Source organism: Manis pentadactyla, chromosome 11, assembly GCF_030020395.1.
Source record: "Manis pentadactyla isolate mManPen7 chromosome 11, mManPen7.hap1, whole genome shotgun sequence".
Lineage (NCBI taxonomy): Eukaryota > Metazoa > Chordata > Mammalia > Pholidota > Manidae > Manis > Manis pentadactyla.
Genome location: NC_080029.1, coordinates 74,738,153 through 74,756,904, shown reverse-complemented (window position 1 = coordinate 74,756,904; position 18,752 = coordinate 74,738,153). Strand labels below are relative to the sequence as shown.

General features: G+C 52.2%; 1 protein-coding gene across 3 annotated transcripts; it reads right to left on the bottom strand.

Moving 5' to 3' along the window:
• Positions 1-889: 889 nt before the first annotated feature.
• Positions 890-17,774, bottom strand: TGM1 (transglutaminase 1). Of its 3 annotated transcripts, none has more exons than XM_036884522.2 (15): positions 17,564-17,774; positions 16,570-16,884; positions 16,232-16,420; positions 14,990-15,238; positions 14,471-14,589; positions 14,256-14,363; positions 13,668-13,842; positions 13,189-13,327; positions 12,923-13,026; positions 10,852-10,940; positions 10,195-10,348; positions 9,806-10,087; positions 9,520-9,680; positions 9,021-9,157; positions 890-4,900 (listed from the first exon to the last, which is right to left on the bottom strand). In XM_036884522.2, the coding sequence occupies exons 1-15, from the start codon at positions 17,757-17,759 to the stop codon at positions 4,672-4,674; spliced, it is 2,646 nt and encodes an 881-aa protein (XP_036740417.2). In that variant the 5' UTR covers positions 17,760-17,774; the 3' UTR covers positions 890-4,671. The 3 variants fall into 3 exon arrangements, with proteins under 3 accessions (XP_036740417.2, XP_036740421.2, XP_057344525.1); XM_036884526.2 differs by having other exon boundaries at positions 17,503-17,663; XM_057488542.1 differs by lacking the exon at positions 16,232-16,420.
• Between the last annotated feature and the right edge of the window lie 978 nt (positions 17,775-18,752).

Sequence of the window (18,752 nt, the reverse complement as noted above, 5' to 3'; positions counted from 1 at the left end):
AACCAAGACTGAAAACACATCTTTACTAAAAAAAAAAAAAGGATGATGGAAAGTAAATCCTCATGTAAGCAAATATAAAAAGGCATAAAATAGGTTTCCCTAGTGTGGTTTTCTGTGGTACAGTTCCAGTGAGATGAGACTGCCCTGCTGGTCAGTAGTACTCAGCTCCCCTGCCCATCTCTCTCTTTCCCAGAGCTGGTCTGTCAGCCTTCATGTGTTCTTCCCACAGAGGCCCCAAAACACAATCCTCCGCTGCTTCCCAAATCTTCTACACTCCCCATCACCCTCCATTTGGTTCATCGTCCATTCAAAAGCCATGTACTGAGTGCCCACTGTGTGTCCCAGGCTATGACTCAGTGGAAAGAGAGATGAGGTCCCTGTCTACATGGGGCTTACATTCTAGTGGGAGGGGACCTAGAGGCCCAAGGCCAGAACAGATCATGTGGGGACAACACAGAGTCTAAAGGTCCACCTCCAGAGAATTAAAGAGGTTCTCCACGAAGCTCCCAGTTTTAGTTTAACTCATAGTAGGAGCTTAACATACTTTTGTTTCAATGTCTCCAGCTGTTTGGAGAATAGCATTGCCTCCCCAACTGTCTATTTCTTTTTGAGAATTTCAAGTACTTTCCAGCTCCAGTTAATACAGGGGACCAGGGTAAAATGAGCATATGGGAAACAAGTTACAAAGTTGTTAGAAATCTTAAGCTCTCACATTTTCTCCCAGGTGTTCACTAAAAAGAGATACTGCTCAATCATTTTGAAAACTAATATGAAAAAGTGTGTCAACAGCCTTATACACTCTCAATCCCTTTTATCTAATCATTCTCACAATAATTAACTAAGGGGGTTATCTTAAAGAAGTAACAAAAAACAAGTACAAAGATTGGTGTGCTTGTACAAGGATGTTTATTACAGCTCTGTGTGTAATAGCAAAACATTGGGAAGACTTAAATTTCCAGGACTGAGGTACTAATAAAATAAATTATGTCACATCTATGGGACAGAATTCATTCAATTTTTATTAAAAATATACTGCAACCACTGGAGTTTGCCCCATAAATTCAAGGAGCAATTAAAAGTCACATTTTGCATATTGTTGCTTTTAAATTAGTAAGTAGCAAACATTTCTTGGGTAGTTCTGTGCTAGGTCCTGCTCTAGGACCTGGGACAGGTGTGTGAGCAAAATATACACCTTGTCTAAGGTAAGGTCTCACTTTTAGGGAGCTCATGTTTTAGAGGCAAGAGACAGAGTTTAATAAATAAACAAGCCCGCAAATGTTAAACATTAAGTGCTAGGGAGGACATGAAACAAAATAGGGTGAGATACTAAAGAGACTGGGAGGCGGGAAAACAAATTGGGTTGATGGCCAGGGAAGAGCCCCCTGAGGAAGTGGCTTGTGAGCTAAGACATGAATAACAGGAGAGGGCTGGCCTGCGACCTGGGGGAAGAGTGTTCCTCCAAAAGGACAAGGAAGTCCCAAGGGGAAGGTTGGTGAATCTGAGCAGCAGATGGCCCCTGAGGCTGAGACAGAGGGCCAGGGCATGTGGGGGAGACAAGGGTGGAGAGGTTTGTGGGGCCAGACAGATGAGGGCAGGACTTGGCTGTTCCAAGGTTGATAGGGAAGCGCTGGAAGGTTTTAAACAGGAGACTACTAGTGTGGTTTTAATTTAGAGCTTAGAAAGCTCACTGGCCATGTAGAAATTGGGTTATTCAGGAAAAAAGAGTGGAAATGCATCTGGAGGCTGGAGGCTATGGTGGTTCTGTAGGGAGAGCACAGGGACAGTGCAGTGGAGAGATGGACAGGTATGGGTATATTTTGAAGGAAGAGCTGCTAAAACTTGCTGATAGATTGAATATTGAAGGAGAGGAGAGGGAGGAGATGGGTGACTTGTACCTTTTGGGCTTGAACAGCAGGGTCATTATAGTACCAACAGGATGGGAAAAACCAGGGGAAGAAGAGTTTGAGGGTGGAATGGAGAACTCAGTGGGGCCACGTCAGTCTGAGATAGAATTTAGGCTGTGTGACCTGACTACCGGGTTCCAATCCTATTCTGGACTTCTAACTGATTTTGGACAAATAACCTAACCCTTTTGCCTCTGTTTCTTCATGTAGAGAGGGCATAACAATACAGCCTGCTTTATGAGGTTGTTAGGAAGCTGACATGAGCTATTAAATATAGATTAGGGCCTACATTCTTATTTATTCAGCAAGTATTTAGTGAGCATATCTGTGCACTAAATTCTGAGCATACAGCAGGGAACAAATCAGACAAAAAATCACTGCTCTCATGGAGTTTCTATTCTGGTAGGGGGAGGGGAGACACAATGAACAAATACATTGTTAAAATATTTTGTATGTTGTATGGGGATAAGTGCTATGGAGAAAAATTAAGTAGTGAGGAGGGCAATGGGTTGTAATTTAAACAGAAAAGGTCTAATTAAGGAAGTGATATTTGAAGAAAACCCTCAAAGGAGGAAAGGTGCCAGCCATGTGGTTATCAAGGGAAGAGTGTGCCAGGCAGGGGAAACAGCAAAGCTAAAGGCCCTGAGGTGGAAACAAGAAAGGTGAAACAGCATGGCAAAAGGGAGGGGGTGAGACCAGAAGAGGAGGGGGGCCACCTTTGCGGGGTCCTGAGGGCCCAAGAAATCATGGCTGTATTCTGTAAGAGGTGAGCAGCCACTGGTGGTGGTGGGGTGGAGGGAGAGCAGATCAGTGACACCATCTGGCTGACATTTAAAAACATTGCTCTGGCTGCCAAGTTTCAAACAGATAGGGTAGGGGGAGGGCTAGTGACAGGGCTGGGAGTTCAATGGTGGCTTGGACTAGGATGATGCAGTACCAGTACGGAGAATAATAAAAAGAATTCTACATATAGAATGTCAGATGGTAATACATGCTACTGAGTAAAATAAAGCACAGAGAAGGATAGGGAGTGTGAAGGTGGCTGCAGTTTTAAAACGGGTTAGTAGGGAAGACCTCACTGAATAAGGGGGCGAGCCAGGCAGACATCTGGGGAAGAACTCAGGAAGAGCACACAGCCTTGCAGAGGCGCTGGAGCAGGAGCTTGCCTGGCACTGTCCAGGTGGGAAGGGGCCAGGGAATGAATGGACTGAGCCTCGGGAAGAAAGGGGACATGAAGGCTGTGTCACAGAGTTCTGTAGGGACTTTGGCTTTTGGGGAGGCCAGGAGAAGGTTTTGAGCAGAGGACTGACACAATCAGATTCACCTGCTCATTCTGGCTGCTGTGTGAAGAACAGAGGATCACAGTGCAAGAGTGGCAGTGGGTAAAATGATTAGGGGGCCATGGCAGCAATCCCAGTGAGAGATGAAGACAGCTCTGGCAGGGTGGTAGCTGTAGAGGTGTTGAGAAGCAGTCAGATTCTGGACACATATGGGTGGGAGACAGAACTCTCAAGATTTGATGATCGATTGGTTGTGGGATGTAAGAGAGTGAAAGGAATCAAGGGTAACCCCAAGACTTTGGGCCTGAGAAATGGAAAGATGGAGTTGCCATTTACTGATATAGGGAGACTCCAGGAGGATTTGCTGGAGGGAGGTGAGGAGTTTGATCCTGAATGAGCTACACCTGGGGTGTGTGTGAGACAGTCAGTAGAGAAGCTGAGAAGGCAGTAGGTATAGGAGTTTGAAGCTCCAGGAAAACATATAGTTTTTTAAATCAATGGTCCTTAAAACCAAGAGACTGATTGAGCTCACTTAGGCAGAGTGTAGCTGGATGAGAAGGAGCCTGGCTGGAGGCCTGAGTCACCTGCTGGTGCAGAAGCAGAGGTACCAGCCGAGGAGACTGAGAAGGGTAGCCAGAGATGCAGGAAGACCAGGAGGGTGGGTTGGAAGCCAAGACTGTTGTCCAGTCTTAAACAAGGTGTTTTCAAAGCATATTTAATGCTGTGGGAAAATGCTTACCATGGTTACTTGAAGGGGAGAGCACCATATGAAACTCAATGTTAACAGTTCTTTCCTGCACAGTGTGGTAGTTGATTTTTTTTTCTTTACATTGTTATTTTTATTCTTTACAATTTTTCTGTATTTTTCTAAGTCAACACTGAACATGTATTACTTTTGTAAAAATTCTTAGACAAGGATATTTGAAAGTAAGCACTGCAAAGTGGCTTTTGCTGCTTAGAAAGTCCTCTAGCCTATTTCTACCTCAAACATGTGCCTACAAAAAAAGGCATTTAGGTTCCTGTCTTCTCAGTGAGTACCACAGAGGAGGGGAGTCCCCTCCTACTCCAAGGGGCTTCAAAAGGGCTATGGTCAGTAGGAGCACCCTCGGACTGGGAGAGGCTGGACAGGTTAACACTGGAGGCTGTCCTGTCCCTTAGTAGGCCCTATCTTGAGAGCTGCTGAGCTGGCACTATCACTGACCTGCCAACCAAGCTTCTCAGCCCAGGGTGCCAGAAATGCCACATGCATTCCTGGGTCCACAGTCCTTGGCCTCGCATGGACTGATGGATGGACAGAACAGCAGCTTTATTAAAAAAGAGTTTATTAGCATCTGTGATGCCAGTGCAAGTCAAGATTGGCTCCCTCCCCAGGTGCCCTGGCCTCCCAACCTGAGCCCCTATCTCATGAAACCACTCTGCAGTGAGCCCCTGTCTTGAGGCAATGTCCTTGCTTATCTGAGTCCAGTCCCATTGCTCCTGGCCCAGGGCTAAGCCCCACCTCGAGATGCCATAGAGATGGTCTCCCCTGCATGACTGTTGCCTCCAGCATCTGAAAGGAAGCCCCCACCCCCAGGGGCTGGAGCCACATCCACCTGGATGACACCATGCACCTGGGAGAGCTGTGGGCTGTCCAAGCTGGCGATGAGCTGGCGGGGGCCTGGTCGGACAGGCACGAAGGTCTGGCGCAGCGTCACTGTCTCGTTGCCCCCAATGTCCCTGTGGGCAGAGACCGGGTCATAGGCCTGGGGTGACTGGGGGAGGAGTAGGGAGTAAGGACCTATGGGACAGCCAGAAAAGAAGCAGCAGGAGGTGGAGCCCTTCAGACATTTCTGGGCTCAGCTGGAATCTCCACACCCATGACCAGGATAAAGCCTGAGCCCTCGGCCCTCTGCCTCCACCTAGCTAGATCAGCTGCCACCCACCCAGCCACTTGAGCTGGAGATCTTCCTGTTGCCTGGGACTCCTCCCTCTGGCTCCCTGGGAGAAGAAACACCTGGATGAAGACTGCTGCACAGCCTCACCCTCCTCTCCACTGCCAGCACTCCTGCCCTGACCAGGCCAGCTGTCCCCATCTCCTCTGGGATATCTAAGACCAAGAAAACTTCAAAATGACACTTGGGGGCTCAACACAGTATTGCCAAATACTTCTGGTTTTGTCAAGAAAGAGAGTAGAAGAAAATTAATTACCCCTGCTACAAATCATTTTGCCAAAGAAGGGGCATTTTAATACCCCAAAACATTGGAAGGATGTTATCTCAGAAAAAAAGGAAAGTCCTTCCCAAAAACAGACAATTGCATCTTTAAACTGACATACACTCACATGCGTGTGAGAGAGACATACCCATGAGCATGCACACACTACAATGTGTTCATTTTCTCCCTTCTTCATGAACTTCTGGAATCTAGTCCCAAACCAGGAATCTAGATTTCCTCTGGGAATCACAATTTTACCAACCTTCTAATTGGCCTACTTGCCTTCTATTTCCATTCTATTCTTTAATCACTCAGAGGTAAATTAAACCCTTCAAGGGCTTGGCTACCTCCGTGCTTCCAAGTTGAGATGGAAGCTCCCTAACCGGACACACAGGCTCACTCTGACTCAGCCCTGCCTGTTGCGTGGCCTCATCATACCCCACCGTTGCTCCTGTCCACAAGCCCCGCTGTGCTCCTTCCGTTCCATGAACTCTCCTGTGTGTCTCCTCCAGGCCCAGCTCACACCATGTGAGGGCTCCTTTGAGCACCTTCTGGGCTCAAGAAAATGAATCTTGCCATCTGAGCAAATCCAGCAATCTGTATATGCACTTTATACGCTGTGTTTATATCACATCTTCCCATACCTGTTACCATCTGTCCTTTCCTGCCTCTGCTGAAACCTTTGTCTCTGGACCTGTTCAAGCCTGCACTGGGGACCCTCTCTGTAGCTGGACCCTGTGCAGACACCAGTCCTTCAAGGGAATGAGCCAGCACCCCAACTTCAAGGATGAGCTCTCCTTGGGACAATACACTTAGCTTCCAAGGGGCTCTCCTGAACTGTTCTGTACTTCTCCTTCAACCACTGTTAGATGTCTGGTTTAGGACAAGCTACTGAACTTCTCTGACTCTTACTCTGTCATCTGTGAAATGGAAATGAATGTAAAATGAGGGGGTGGGATCGGATGGTCTTCACAACACCTCCAAGCTCGAGGAAGGAGGGAAGTAGTGGGGGGCAAGGGGAATATATAGCCTACTTGTTAGGTTATAGACTTAATTTCTAGACTTCCTATCATACTGTAACTGGAAATTAAGGCTATATTTTAACAGGTAGGCTACACTCTAGCTGGTTACAAATCTGTGCTTTTAATTTGTGCTCAGTTTTTCACAGATAAAAAAGTTAAAAGTTATTTAGGCTCAGGCCAGCCTTCAGGTCTATTTAATCCATGCTATAACTGAACTGTACTACTTCCAAATCTAGTCTTTACTTATAACATTAATTCCAAGAGAAATTGCTTTCCAGGTTCCAGATAGGAATGTCAAGAGCTCTCCCTGCCAAGGCTTAGTGTTAGGTGAGACCTTTGTCACACTCCCGTTTGTGAGTTTCAGCTGAGCACCCCAGCTGCTAAAGCTGGCATATGCCTGTACCTGAGCACAGGTAATGAAATCAACTCCCTGACAAGGACACCAGAAAGTACACGTCCAAATTAGCACTGTTCTCCAATTACATCCTTGTTCAACCATGTTGCCTATGCGAGAAACATTTACCTACCTTATTAGTCTTAGCTCTACATGACTTTAGGCTGTTTCCCCAAAGTCAAATCCACCCCCTTAGAAGGCCACCCTAAGGATATTTTAGAGAATGTGATTCAGGCTCTGGGGGTTTGGAATAGACTTCAAACCTCCCCTGGTGATTGGGTTGGTGGTGACACCAGCCATCCGGTGGAGTTAGTTCTGGCATGTTTATTCAGTAGCCAGTCACCGCGTTGGGTGGCACACCTTATGTCATAATGGGGTTCCATACCACAGCCTTTGATGTGCAAATGAGAGCAAAGTGACACCCATCTTCTTGGAATCTAATATCTCCAAACTGACAGTCCAGGGATCTCCCCCAAGGGCTCTCAGTTGTTCGAGGGAGCCATACAATGTCCAAAGACGACCTGCTTGAGAAACCACCATTCAAGCTTCTCAGTGACTGGTGGGAAGACTGGCGCCTTTAAATGGCAGGAGACTTACACAAGCCCTGAAGATGAAGAGAGGACCTGGGCTTTCCCTCAGGCATGCTTTGTCAAATGAGAATAATGCCTGTCCTGTCCCCAGAAAGCCAATTTTAAAGGTCAGCCCCTCTGTGCTGTTTCTAGGAGGGAACAGGGCATCTCAACACTCAGCCCAGTGGTCTTCTCCCAACTCACAGGTGGGGCAAGAATCAAAGGTCTGGAGAGGCTGCTGAGGAGAGTCCAGCTCTGGGGATCCCTCAGAACAGGGGAACTGACCTCCATCATCGTGAGAGATGCCTACCTGCAAGGCAAGCACCTGGGGACCCCAAGCTCCCCTCTTTCAGCTGCCAGAAGCCCATGTAAGGCCACAGGGGAAAGCCCTCCCTGTAACATCTCATCATCCTGGGTCCAGGCTACAGCAAAGATCAGGACAGCAACCTTCTCAGCTTTGACATTTGGCAAAAGTGACGGCACTACAGGGCAGAAGGAAGGATGGGCAGAGTGGGCAGGGTGGGTTGGGGACACTGCTCCCCCCACCAATCCCCTCCCCAGGGACCTGGGCTTTCCCTCAGGCATGCTTTGTCAAATGAGGACAATGCCTGTCCTGTCCCCAGAAAGCCCATTGTAAAGGTCAGCCTCTGGCCTTCTTGGCTTCCCCTCTGTGCTGTTCCTAGGTGGGAACAGGGCACCATGCATGGGTCTGCATTAGAAATGACAGCATAAGCCTAGGAACACAAGGGCCGTGCATGCTTTCACTAGACACAGAGCCTTGCCGGGCCCAGGCTCAGACCTAGGTGAGCTAGATGAAGGCCTGAGGCAGGGGGCCCTCTCCTCCAGATCTGCTGCTTGGTCCTCATGACACAAACCAAACAGCAGGCCTGAAAGCCGTGCATGATCCCAAGGCAAGAAGGGCAGAGAGCCCGTTATGCTGTGAGACACTGGAAGGCATGGCCACCAGCTTCTTCATCTGTAAAGTGGGGGCGATGGTGGTAATAATCAAAAAAACAACTACCAACAGAATACTACCTTTGTGCCAAGTACTATGCAACAGGCCTTACCCACATCATCTCATGTACTTCTTACCATGACCCTCAGAGCCAGGTACTGGTGCCATCTCCACTCAGCAGGTGAGAAAACTGAGGCTTAGAGGAAGTACGTCACTTGCCCAAGGGCACATAGCCAGTGAGTGATGGAGCTGGGACTTGTATCTAAGTCGTTAGGATCCCAAAGCTTTGCTTTTAATCACATGATGATCTCTAATGTACTTTAAAAGGGTTTTAATGGTATCCAAATAAGATAATATTCCTGAAAATGACTGGTCAACTCCTGAGGGTTGGGCCAATGTTAGTGATGAGTTACTAATGATCCCTATGTGAAACTGTAGTTCCCTAATGAGACAGTGAGGCAGGGCGGAGACACTGAGGCAGGGCAGGGACCCAGAGCGCAGCAACAAGCACTCAGCAGAGCTCCTCAAGCACTGGTTGGACTGAACTGTGGCAGGAGGGATTGCTGACTGGCCCCAAGCAGCTTTGTTGAGTCCTGACAGACCATACATGTCCTGACTGAGAAAGGAAGTGAAGCTGTGACCCAGGGCAGCCCAGGACACAGGCAAGGACAGTGGCAGGGGCCAGGAGAGAGGCCAGACTTACCCGACATTGAGGATCTTGGGTCTCTGTAACCCGGAGCCCTCCAACCGGAAGACAACATTGGTGAGGGTGACAGGCAGGGGGTTCTTGAAGACAATCTGTACTTCGCACTCCTGGCCAACCACAGCTGCCCCCAATAACTGAGAGAAAAAGAGCCCCACCCCCGCATCAGAGACCCTGACCAATTACATGGGGATGGTGCACTCCTCCAGAAAGGAGAAACTCCTTAGAATCAGAACCTCCCACCTATCTGCCTCTGAGAGAAGGCTCCACAAAGCTAGGGACGAAAGCCAACCCACTCCCCAACTGAAGCCACCATAGAATCAGGGCTATGAGATCTCATTTTACAGATGAGGAAATGGAGGCCCAAGAGCCCAGAGGCAGCCCCTGACTTCTTCTCCTGGAAGGGCTTGCCAGGCCATCCCCCTCTCTGTTCAGTGCCTTCCCCTCCAATTTCCTCCCACCCCTGGCCATCCCTGAAGCCCTGGCATGTTGCCCTCACCGTGAGAGAGAGATCTGGGGTGCGCAGACGGAAGGTATGCTGCTTGGCCAGCACCTGCCCGTTCTCCTTGACATGGCCTGAGACGTTGAGCAGCATGGCCCCCTGGTCCACAAGGTGGGGCTGGTATTCCTTGTAGGCCACAGGCATGTATACACGTTCCGCTGGGGAAGAGACACATAGTGTCACCTAGGTTTGCTTCCTCAAACATGGCCTTGTGGGGTCTCCATGTCCACAGCCCCAGTGGGCCCAGGCATCTAGGGGGCAGGGCTGTGCAAGGGGCACTTACAGGCCCCCGGGGCCAGCACCACTTCCTTCTTGCTCTCCTTGAAGACAGACCCGGTGACGCCAGTGTAGAAGGTGACAGAGAGGTAGAGGTGCAGCTTCACAGTGCGCTGGCTGCTGCCACGATTGGTCAGCACCACACAGACCGTCAGGTCCTGCCCCATCACTGCATCCTGTGCCTCCACCTGCATGGCCACATCCTCAGCAGAGTCCCGGTTGGCATACACGCTGGGTTTGCTGCCGTGGGAGGCTGCTGTTTCCACTGCCTTCCGCTCTGCTTCTGAGCCTGGGGGTTGAGGGTCATGGGTGAAGTTACAGCAACTGCTAGGCTGGGCAAGCCCACAGGGAGAACACTGGCATGGACTGCAGCTGACCAGGCTGGGGGAATGGTACCTTCTGGGTGCTTATAGATATGGGTGACATCCTCCCGCATGTTGGAGCCAATGGCCTTTGTGACGATGAGCGTGCCAATGGCCTTCTCCTCCACATACACAATCTTGAAGCTGCCATCGTCCTGCCGCTGCCAGTAAACCTTGTCACTGTTCACCTGTTGGGGTAGTGTGAAGGCTGTGAGCCAGGAATGAGTGAGCCAGAGGGTCTGAGGGGGGCCTGACCCCTAGGTGCTTTCTCAGGATCCTAGGAGCTACAGGAAGCGCTTGATCCAAAGACTGGGAGCTTCCTGGCAGAGCCAAACTGGGAGACTTTCCAAGCTAGGCCAGATGAGGTCAGAGAGCAGGTCAGGAGCCTCCTTGCAGCGCTCTTTGGTATTAATAACAGTAATCCCTTAGGCTCATCTGATGACTTTACAATTTATAAAGCAGTTTCATACCCATTATGTCTTTTGATCCTGAGTACAGAAAGCATGGCAGCCATTATTATCCCCCTTTTACAGTTAAGAAAACTGAAAATCATATCATAGAATGAATGACTTGCCCAAGAACACACAGCTAGTCAGTCAGTGGTAAAGTCAGGACCAGAGAACCCAGAAACAAAGCCAGTGCTCTGGCCCGTCCAGAATGCCCAAGGAGGCATCCGGAGCACAGCCCTCACCTCGGCAAAAATGAAGGGCGTGTCATACTTCATGTAGACCAGGCCATTCTTGATGGACTCCACAGAGCAGGGGCCGCAGCAGAAGATGCCTAGGGGAGTGAGGGAAGTAGAGATGTGAGAGATCCAAGGAGGCACAGGGGGACCCTCAGATCCCGGGAGAGGCCCACCCACCCAGGCCCAATGCCCACTGCTTCAGGGTCAGCTGCCACCTGGTCCAACCCAGGAAGGAAAGGAAGTAAGGGTGCAGCTCCATTTGGCCTCCGTCAGCTGGGGGTGGAGTAAACATGGGACAAGCCTGCCTTATAACCAAGTCATTGCTCACTCTTCCTCCACTGGCTGAACCTGGAGATTGGCTGTCTGTGATCCCCAGAAGTCAGAACCCTCCACCCTACATCAAGACAAACCCAGAGCCCAGGATGGCTCTGCTTGCTGGCTGGGAGAGCAGTGACATCACAGCCACCATTCCTGAAAGATCCAGATCAAACCCTTAGCTCCCTAGCCTGCTGGGGAATTCTCTGTGGGAAGCTGGTGGGAAACAAAGTCTGACCTAACTGTGCTCAGGAGACTTTTCTAGAGGAGATGGGCTGACATGGAGGAGGCTTGGCAGGAAAGGACACAGAACAGGAAGTGAGGGCCATCTAACAGGAAAGAATCTTAGAAAACACCTAGCACTATGGTCTTCTTTACAGATGGGGAAACTGAGGCTCAGCAAGGTAAGGTAAGGTAAATGTCAGGATCTCAAAAGACAGAGGATGGAAGGAGCTAATACATATGGAGTAGCTGCTATGTTCCAGGCATGCTGTTAGTCTCTAATATATCATGCTAGTGTTTAATTCTTCCAACTACTCTCTGTGGTATATATTATCCCTGTATTACTTATGAGAACACCAAAGCCCAAAGGTGCAAAGAACCTCCCAAGGTGACATATCTGATAAGTGATCAAGCTGGAATCAAGCCCGGGTCTGCCTGGCCCCAGAGCCCCTGCCTGCTGCCCACTCCACACTTCCCAGAGTGGGGGCCAGAACTCAGACCTCCCGGGGTCCTGGGCCAGGCTGTTCCATCATTGCAGGCATCGCTGGATTACACAACTCAGGGGCACCCTACAGAGAAAAGATTGAGAGGGAGGGATCTGGCTAGAGGCCAGAAGGGGGCTTGCTGACCCAGGGTGAGGAAGGGAGAGGTGGGCAGGAAGGCAGCAGGAGCGGCAGGCCCAGCTGCCTGGGGTTGGAGTGGTTAGGTAGGAAAGTGCAGGAGGGACCTGTTTGAGAACAGAGTGTATGGCAGGGCTAGTTTTTGCAGAAACATGTACTGTGGAAAAGAGACTAGTAGATTATGTCATCAGTGGTGATCTCTTAGGGCTGGATTACAAGGCCTATTTTCTTTTTTGAACCTATCCAAACCCTAACTTTTTCTATACTGTACATGAAATGAAACTCATAATGAGCAATGGAACAGACAGGAGAGAATGAAAGCAAGAATGGGTGTCAAAAAGGGAAGGAATCAGGAACCGGATTTGCTCTGCTAGTGACCCAATGCTTTGTGCCCTAGAGAAAGTCATTCCACCTCTCTGGGCCACTGTTTCCCAGGTGTTCCACAAGGGCCTGGAGTGGGTCCCAAACTCAGCTGATCTTCAGCATCACCAGAACTTTTGAAAATACAGAATCCTAGACATTATCTCTGTAATCTCTGTAATCTCTGTAATGTGTGAGGTCTGGGATGGGACCTAGACATGTACTTAAAACGAAAACCTCCTGAGAGAGAATAGGGAACTTTTCACATTTTATATTATTAAATTCTATACTTACCTTTTCCTTCCAAGCATGTATTTCTTATAATAATGACTTTTTAAACTGTAAAAAATATATAAATAAAGGGCCCTTTAATTAGTTACCTCCAGGATATGTAAGTAAAAAAAAGCAAATGAGAATAGTAGATTAGTTGGAGAAGGGAAACTTCTTACTAAATTCTCTTAAATCTTCCAGCCATGTGGACACTTAGTTTGTTACCAAGGTTGGGGAGATGGAGAGGGGGCCAGGGTGGGGAACAGGAACCAGGCAGAGCTCTGCCTCACCACTGCTGGTCTCCTGGGGTGTGGCGTCCACCACCTGCCACCCATCAAAGCCCGAGGGCAGATCCGGCCTCTTCATCCAGCAGTCGTTCCACACATGGAAATTCCTGCATGAACCGCACAGAGGGCTGGGTCTGAGCACCCATCCGGACACAGTCCCCCAGCCCTGAAATGCCTCCTTGGTTTCCAGTCCAGGCCCTGGTTTCTGTTCCTTGGCAGGGATGGGCAGCCCAGCCCCAGCCCCAGACCAGCCCCGGCCCCGGCCTCACCAAACAGAATCACGGTTCAGGTGCTCCAGAGGCTTCATGTTCTCATCAAAGTAGATGTCCATGGTGAGGGATGTGTCTGTGTCATGTGCTGAGTTGAAGTTGGTGATGGTGCGGGCGGCTAAGCCGAGGCAGCGCAGCACTGTGGAGGAGCCAGGGTTGGGGCTCAGAGCCCAGGGCCAGGGCAGGGATGGGAACAAGAGAGGCATCAGGCAGACCAGGCAACTGGGGTTGCCAAGGTGGGTCAGGAAGCCTTTGGGCCAGGGAGCACTGGGGGCTAGGGCAAGCCAGGACGCCAGCCTGTCCCTTCTCCCTCCTCTCCCTTTAGCCTCTCTAGGTAGTTAACACTGAGGAATGATAATTAAGGCCAGCCTATCATCTACCACCTCCTTCCCCGACCTGCCCTTACACTGTGTGCACAGTGGGGTTGGCCGCCTCCTCTTTGTAGGGCCTAGGTGCCTCAGTCCCAGTCTGTCCCTTACCTGTGGTGGTCACACCAGCGAAGACCCAACACTGGCCATAGGGCACAGAAGAGCCTGTGCGTAGGTAGCTGAGGAGGATCTCCACGCTGCCCACCCACGCTGATGGGTTGGTGCCTCGGGAGTAATCGCCAGACCAGTTCCCAATCAGGACCCCGTTGTCATCCAAGGAGTTCACCTGCCCAGGAAAGGGTGGGGTGCATGGGGTGGGTGGGAGGCTCACACCTGCCATGTGTCCCCAGCCCAGCCCCTGATCCCTCAGTAGCCCCTCACTCTTAAATGCCTCCAAATCTCGCTGGCAGCCTGAGCCCTCCTTCCCCCCGCTGCTGGTCTGACACAGGAATGTGAATCCTGGGTGTGCCAAGTTTAGGGCTGGGCCCTACATTCCACTACAGCTGGGATAAGAGCCAGGGTTGGGTGGGGTGGGGGGCAGGAAAGGAGGGAAGAGGAGGAGGGAGACCCCTTCCCACAGTATCCTTTGCAAAGGCAGGGACAGGGCTGGAGTCCTGGGGAAATCAGAAAGGACAGGAGCAGCAGGCAGGGGAGGCAGGAAGTGGACACACAGTAGGGCTCAGACATCAATGTGCTCACCATAGCAGAGATGACGCGGGAGACACTGACTGGGTCCCCACGGCCTCCGTATGGCATTCCCCGCCGGTCCAGGATGTACAGGCAGGCATCCAGCACCCCATGGTCAAACTGGAGGGAGTTAGGGCAGAGGGTGACCCTGGAGCCAGTGCCTGCTCTCCTACCCCACCCCACCTGCCTCCTGCTCCCGAGTGCACCATGGCCCTGGTTAGCCCCACCTGGCCATAGTTCCAGGTCCGCTCGCCAATCTGTGCTTCAGTCCCGTAGTAAATTCTCCCAGATTCATTAAGCACGTACTCCTGCCGCCAATCTTCATGGTCCACATACACGATGTCCTCTGTATCCCCAAAACACAGATGCTTAGTCCCCTCAGCTCTCTACCTGGGCCCCATCTGCCCCTGGGCCAATTCTGCAAGACCAAGTGCACAGAGAAAGAGCGAGGATATCTCTAGCCTGGCAGCACTGCTCCCACGAAGGACAGAGGGATGGTGACAGAGATGGTGGGAGGAAGCTCACCATAAAAGAGGTGGCTGTAACCAGCGCCATTTGCCAGGAGAGGTGAGGCTGTGTGGCCTTGGGCCAGCCACCTTTCTACATTGCATCTAAGTCCCCTCACATGGACAATAGAAGGCTGGTTTCTCTGAGGTCCAGGCACCTGGCATCTAGCTGGATCCTAGGAAAAGAAGCCCTGACCTCCCCTTCTGCCCATCCCCTGCTCCTGACTCCAGCAAGCTCACCTGGGCACCAGGGATTGAAGAGGATGTAGATCTCAATGTGGGGGTCAAAGGGCAGCAGGAACTCGCCAGCCTTTGAGCGTGTGCGGACCGTGAGTTGAAACTTGCCGATGATGGCGTTGGGGGAGATGTGGACCCGTAGGGTCAGAGTTTGCCCACTGGCCTTGGTCACCTGGGCCTTCCAGCCTGCACTGCCCCCTTTGCCCACTGGAATGACCACGTGGGTGCCCTTGCCCACCTCAGGGTTGTTTCCTGGAGTGGGAGAAGCAGCAATTAGCTGGGAAGGCCTCCCTGAGAAGGGGAGCTGGAGCCCTGGGCTTCTTCCAGCCCCACCCAGAATGTGTATGAGCCATTGTGTGTGCGTCCCTGTGTTGGGCCATCACCTTAGTCTGTGAAAGTCTCTCTGAGAGCAGCTCTGTCCCCGCCCAGTGTTTGTATGGATGGCAGGGGAGAGCCCTAGTCCAACATCCCGAACCTGTTCTCCTGACACTGAACTAGAGGTGGACAGAAGAGACCAGACCACTGTCACTGTCGGCCTGCCTGACTGTCCCAGCACCTAGGCTGAAGAAGCAGAGTCACCCTGGCTGGGTTCAGATGCCCCGCCCCACATGAGAGCGCGGCTGGATCCTGAAGGCCAACTCTGCACTCCCTGGGGCTGCAGCTTCCAGAACCCAGGGTGTCCCCAGTGGAGGTGGTAGTGGCACCAGGGAAATTAGAGATTGGGGTGGGCAAAGCTAGGCCCTAATCAAAGCATATGAGGAGTCGCCTGCCCCCAGCAATAGCTTAATCACCAGCCTGGGCAGTCAATGGCTGCCAAGCAATGTGGCTAGGGAGGCACCTACCCTAGGCCATGGGGTTAGAGAAACTGGGGCACAGAGCGGGACAGACAGTGCAGAGAGAGCAGAGTGAGCTGGCCACACTCTGGGGAAGGAAAGCAGACCCAGAGAGACCCAGAGGCAGCACCACCGAAGGAGATGTTGAAGCAAGCACCTGAAGAACAGGTATTTTGAGAGAGATGCTCCTGAAGGCTTGAAGACGATGAGCCGAGGAACACAGGGACACCAAGACCCTCCCTGAGATGCACTCCTAGGGCACACTCACACCTTCGCACCTGCCCCGTCTGGCAGAGGTGAGGAGGGAGGAGGCAGGAAGGGCCTAAAGCAGCCCCTCTGACCCTAATGCCAGGGCAGGGAGGCCCCTGCCCCGTCTAGGGCCTTAACCCTCTCCACGGCAGGGCTCACTGACCGATGAACAGCTCCAGGGCAACATGATCAGAGGACTCATAGGGTCGAGACAGGAGGAGGGCCATGCAGAAGGGCTGCCCACGGCGCACAATCAGTTCGTCATACTCAAACTCGTCTGTGTGGTGCTCTTGGCGATTCTGCTCTGAGCGTGCACTCAGCAGATCCACACCGGTCACCGCCAGCATGCCCTCTATAACGTCACAGCTCCAGGTCAGTGAAACCATATGCAGAGCCCAGGACCCCATAATTAGCCTCCCACAACCTCAGAGATACCCGATGAATCTCAGGTCCCATTAAGGTCCTTCTGCTCTGCCATTAAGGTGGACAGGCAGGCCTCACCTCGGATGGTGCCATCTCCAGCTGCGTTTACACCACTGATCCGGTAGAAGCCAGGCTGGCGGGAGTCTGAGCCGCGGGAGTCAGGTCTTCGACCCCTGGAGCCAGACCCCCGGTCTCCATGGGGCTCAAGCCCCAAATCATCATCTGCCCTATTCCGACAGGAGCAACAGCTACAGCAGCGAGCCCAGAAGGAACGGCCCCCTCGGCGAGAACGTCGGTCTGGCTCTGGCTCTGGTTCTGGAGAAGGTGTGGCAGGGGGCTGCCAAGGGTTCCCACCCCAGCGGCCCATGTCTGATCGAGGGCCGTCCATTGTGCCTGTATGGAAAAGGCAGGGTGGCTCTCTGATCACCCAGAGGATGTACCGAGGATGCCCAGTCGGCCTACTCAGGAGCCCTCTATGCTGAGAACTGATTCAGTCCCAGCCAGATGACTGAGGTGATCTGATCTTGAGCCAGAGATTCCCCCAGATGCATCCAGAGACTTTCCCCAGGGATTCCTTTCAGACTCACCTAGGACACCTCCCTCACTGCAGAGAAGTCTTTCCCTCTCACCCTCACATAGACAGACATCCACCAATCCAGAAACCTGCTCAAGCAACCATCCCAGAAATGAGTAGACACTTGTACCCAGCAGCACAAACCAACTCCAGGTCGATTCCCTCCACCTGCTGGCTCCTCAGTCTAGAAGTCATGGAGCTGACTGCTTCTAGGACCTGTTCCTTTGCAGAACCACCCACCCAAGATTCCTGGAATAAGACATTGCAGGGCTTGGGGTCCTTGGCATTCCTCACTAAGGTCAAACACCCATGCTGAGGGGCCGGAGGAGCGGGGAGCTATAGGTAGGTGCGGGAATTGTGCTGCCAAGAGTAGAGGCTTGGTGTCAGGGGGCAGCCTCGCAGAGGCTGACACAGGCTGGGGCTGGCCCACATCCCACCTTGTTAGGGTCAGAAGCGACGCCAGGGCTCAGCACCACAGTACCCAGTGGAGTCCCTCACCTGCCAGCGGCGTTGGCGACAGCAGTGCTGAGTCCCGCAGCCGGGGTGGAACAGGTCGGGACAGGACAGGATGGACAGGACTGAACAGACGACGACGACGTATGAGTGGAAGGTGTGGGGGCGGGCCGATAAGTGGTTTATGAGTGGGGAAGGCGGGGCCAAGCTGCTGGAAAAAAGGGGAAGGCTGGTTCCCCATTCCCCCTCTAGGGTATAAGAGGCCAGGCCTCTGGGGGCTGTCTACAGAGATAGGGGGCGGAAAGAAGGCCAGGCTGCACCCTTACCATTTCGAGGAACTGTAGAAATCGAGGATGAAGGATGGGGCGGGGGCTAGGGAGGGGTGGGGATCTGTCAGGGCTGAAGCTGCGGTGTAAGTGGAAGGCCTTGGTGAGAATGCCTGATCTGCAGGATCCCACACCAGGTTTCCGGCCTCTTTTCCTGGGCAAGAAACCCTGAGGGCAGCATAACAGGGAGCCCCTTCCACCCACACCCTTGTCTAGCCAGCTCTCATGCCGCCCAGGCCAGGCTCAGCCCATTGAAACTGGCCCATGGGCCTGGTCCCGAGGCTCCACCTGCCCAGGGAGGTCCCGGGATCCCAAGCCGTGGACTGGTGACATCAGCAGCGAGGCCCTCAGACTGGCTCCACCAGCCAGCCTCTGACAGGCCGGCTCTACCAGATCCTCTGACCCCCCACCCCTCCACCAATCTGTCCTTCCTTCTTCCTTCTCCTGCCCCATGTCCCCAGGCATAAGGAAGCTGCCCCCAGCTTCTCAGGTCCTTCCAAATTTGGGACGGGGGTTGTCAGAGTAGGAGCAATCTCATTTTCTACTCCCAGCCTGGGGGTATGGGGAGGCTTCAGCCTTTGTTCTCAGACTCCAGTGGGAACTGAGGCCCTAGGCTGCAGAGTACCCACTTCTTACTGAGAGGAGTGTCTGGTCAGCTGGAGTGCAGGATTCTCCAAAGTCTGGAATTCTTCCTGGGCATCCTGACAGACCGGATCCAGGGGCCTGCCCTGTGTGCATCCCAACCCCGCCCTGGCACTAGAAAAAATACCAGGGACACCGTGGACAGAACCCTGAGGCAAAAAGGAGTCCAGGCCTCTTGATGGAGCCTCTCCTGGAGTTCTTCAGGACGGTGGGCCCCTGTTCCGGGGTCTCTTCCCTCCATCCCACTGTTGTCCCAGCTCTGCCCA

Excerpts from the sequence above, each read along its gene's own strand:
- TGM1 (XM_036884522.2), bottom strand. The coding sequence starts at position 17,759 with ATGGGGAACCAGCCTTCCCCTTTTTTCCAGCAGCTTGGCCCCGCCTTC. Across the intron at positions 13,027-13,188 it reads CTGAACCGTGATTCTGTTTG|GAATTTCCATGTGTGGAACG; the intron begins GTGAGGCCGGGG and ends CGGTTCATGCAG. Across the intron at positions 10,941-12,922 it reads ACCCCAGGAGACCAGCAGTG|GCATCTTCTGCTGCGGCCCC; the intron begins GTGAGGCAGAGC and ends TCACTCCCCTAG.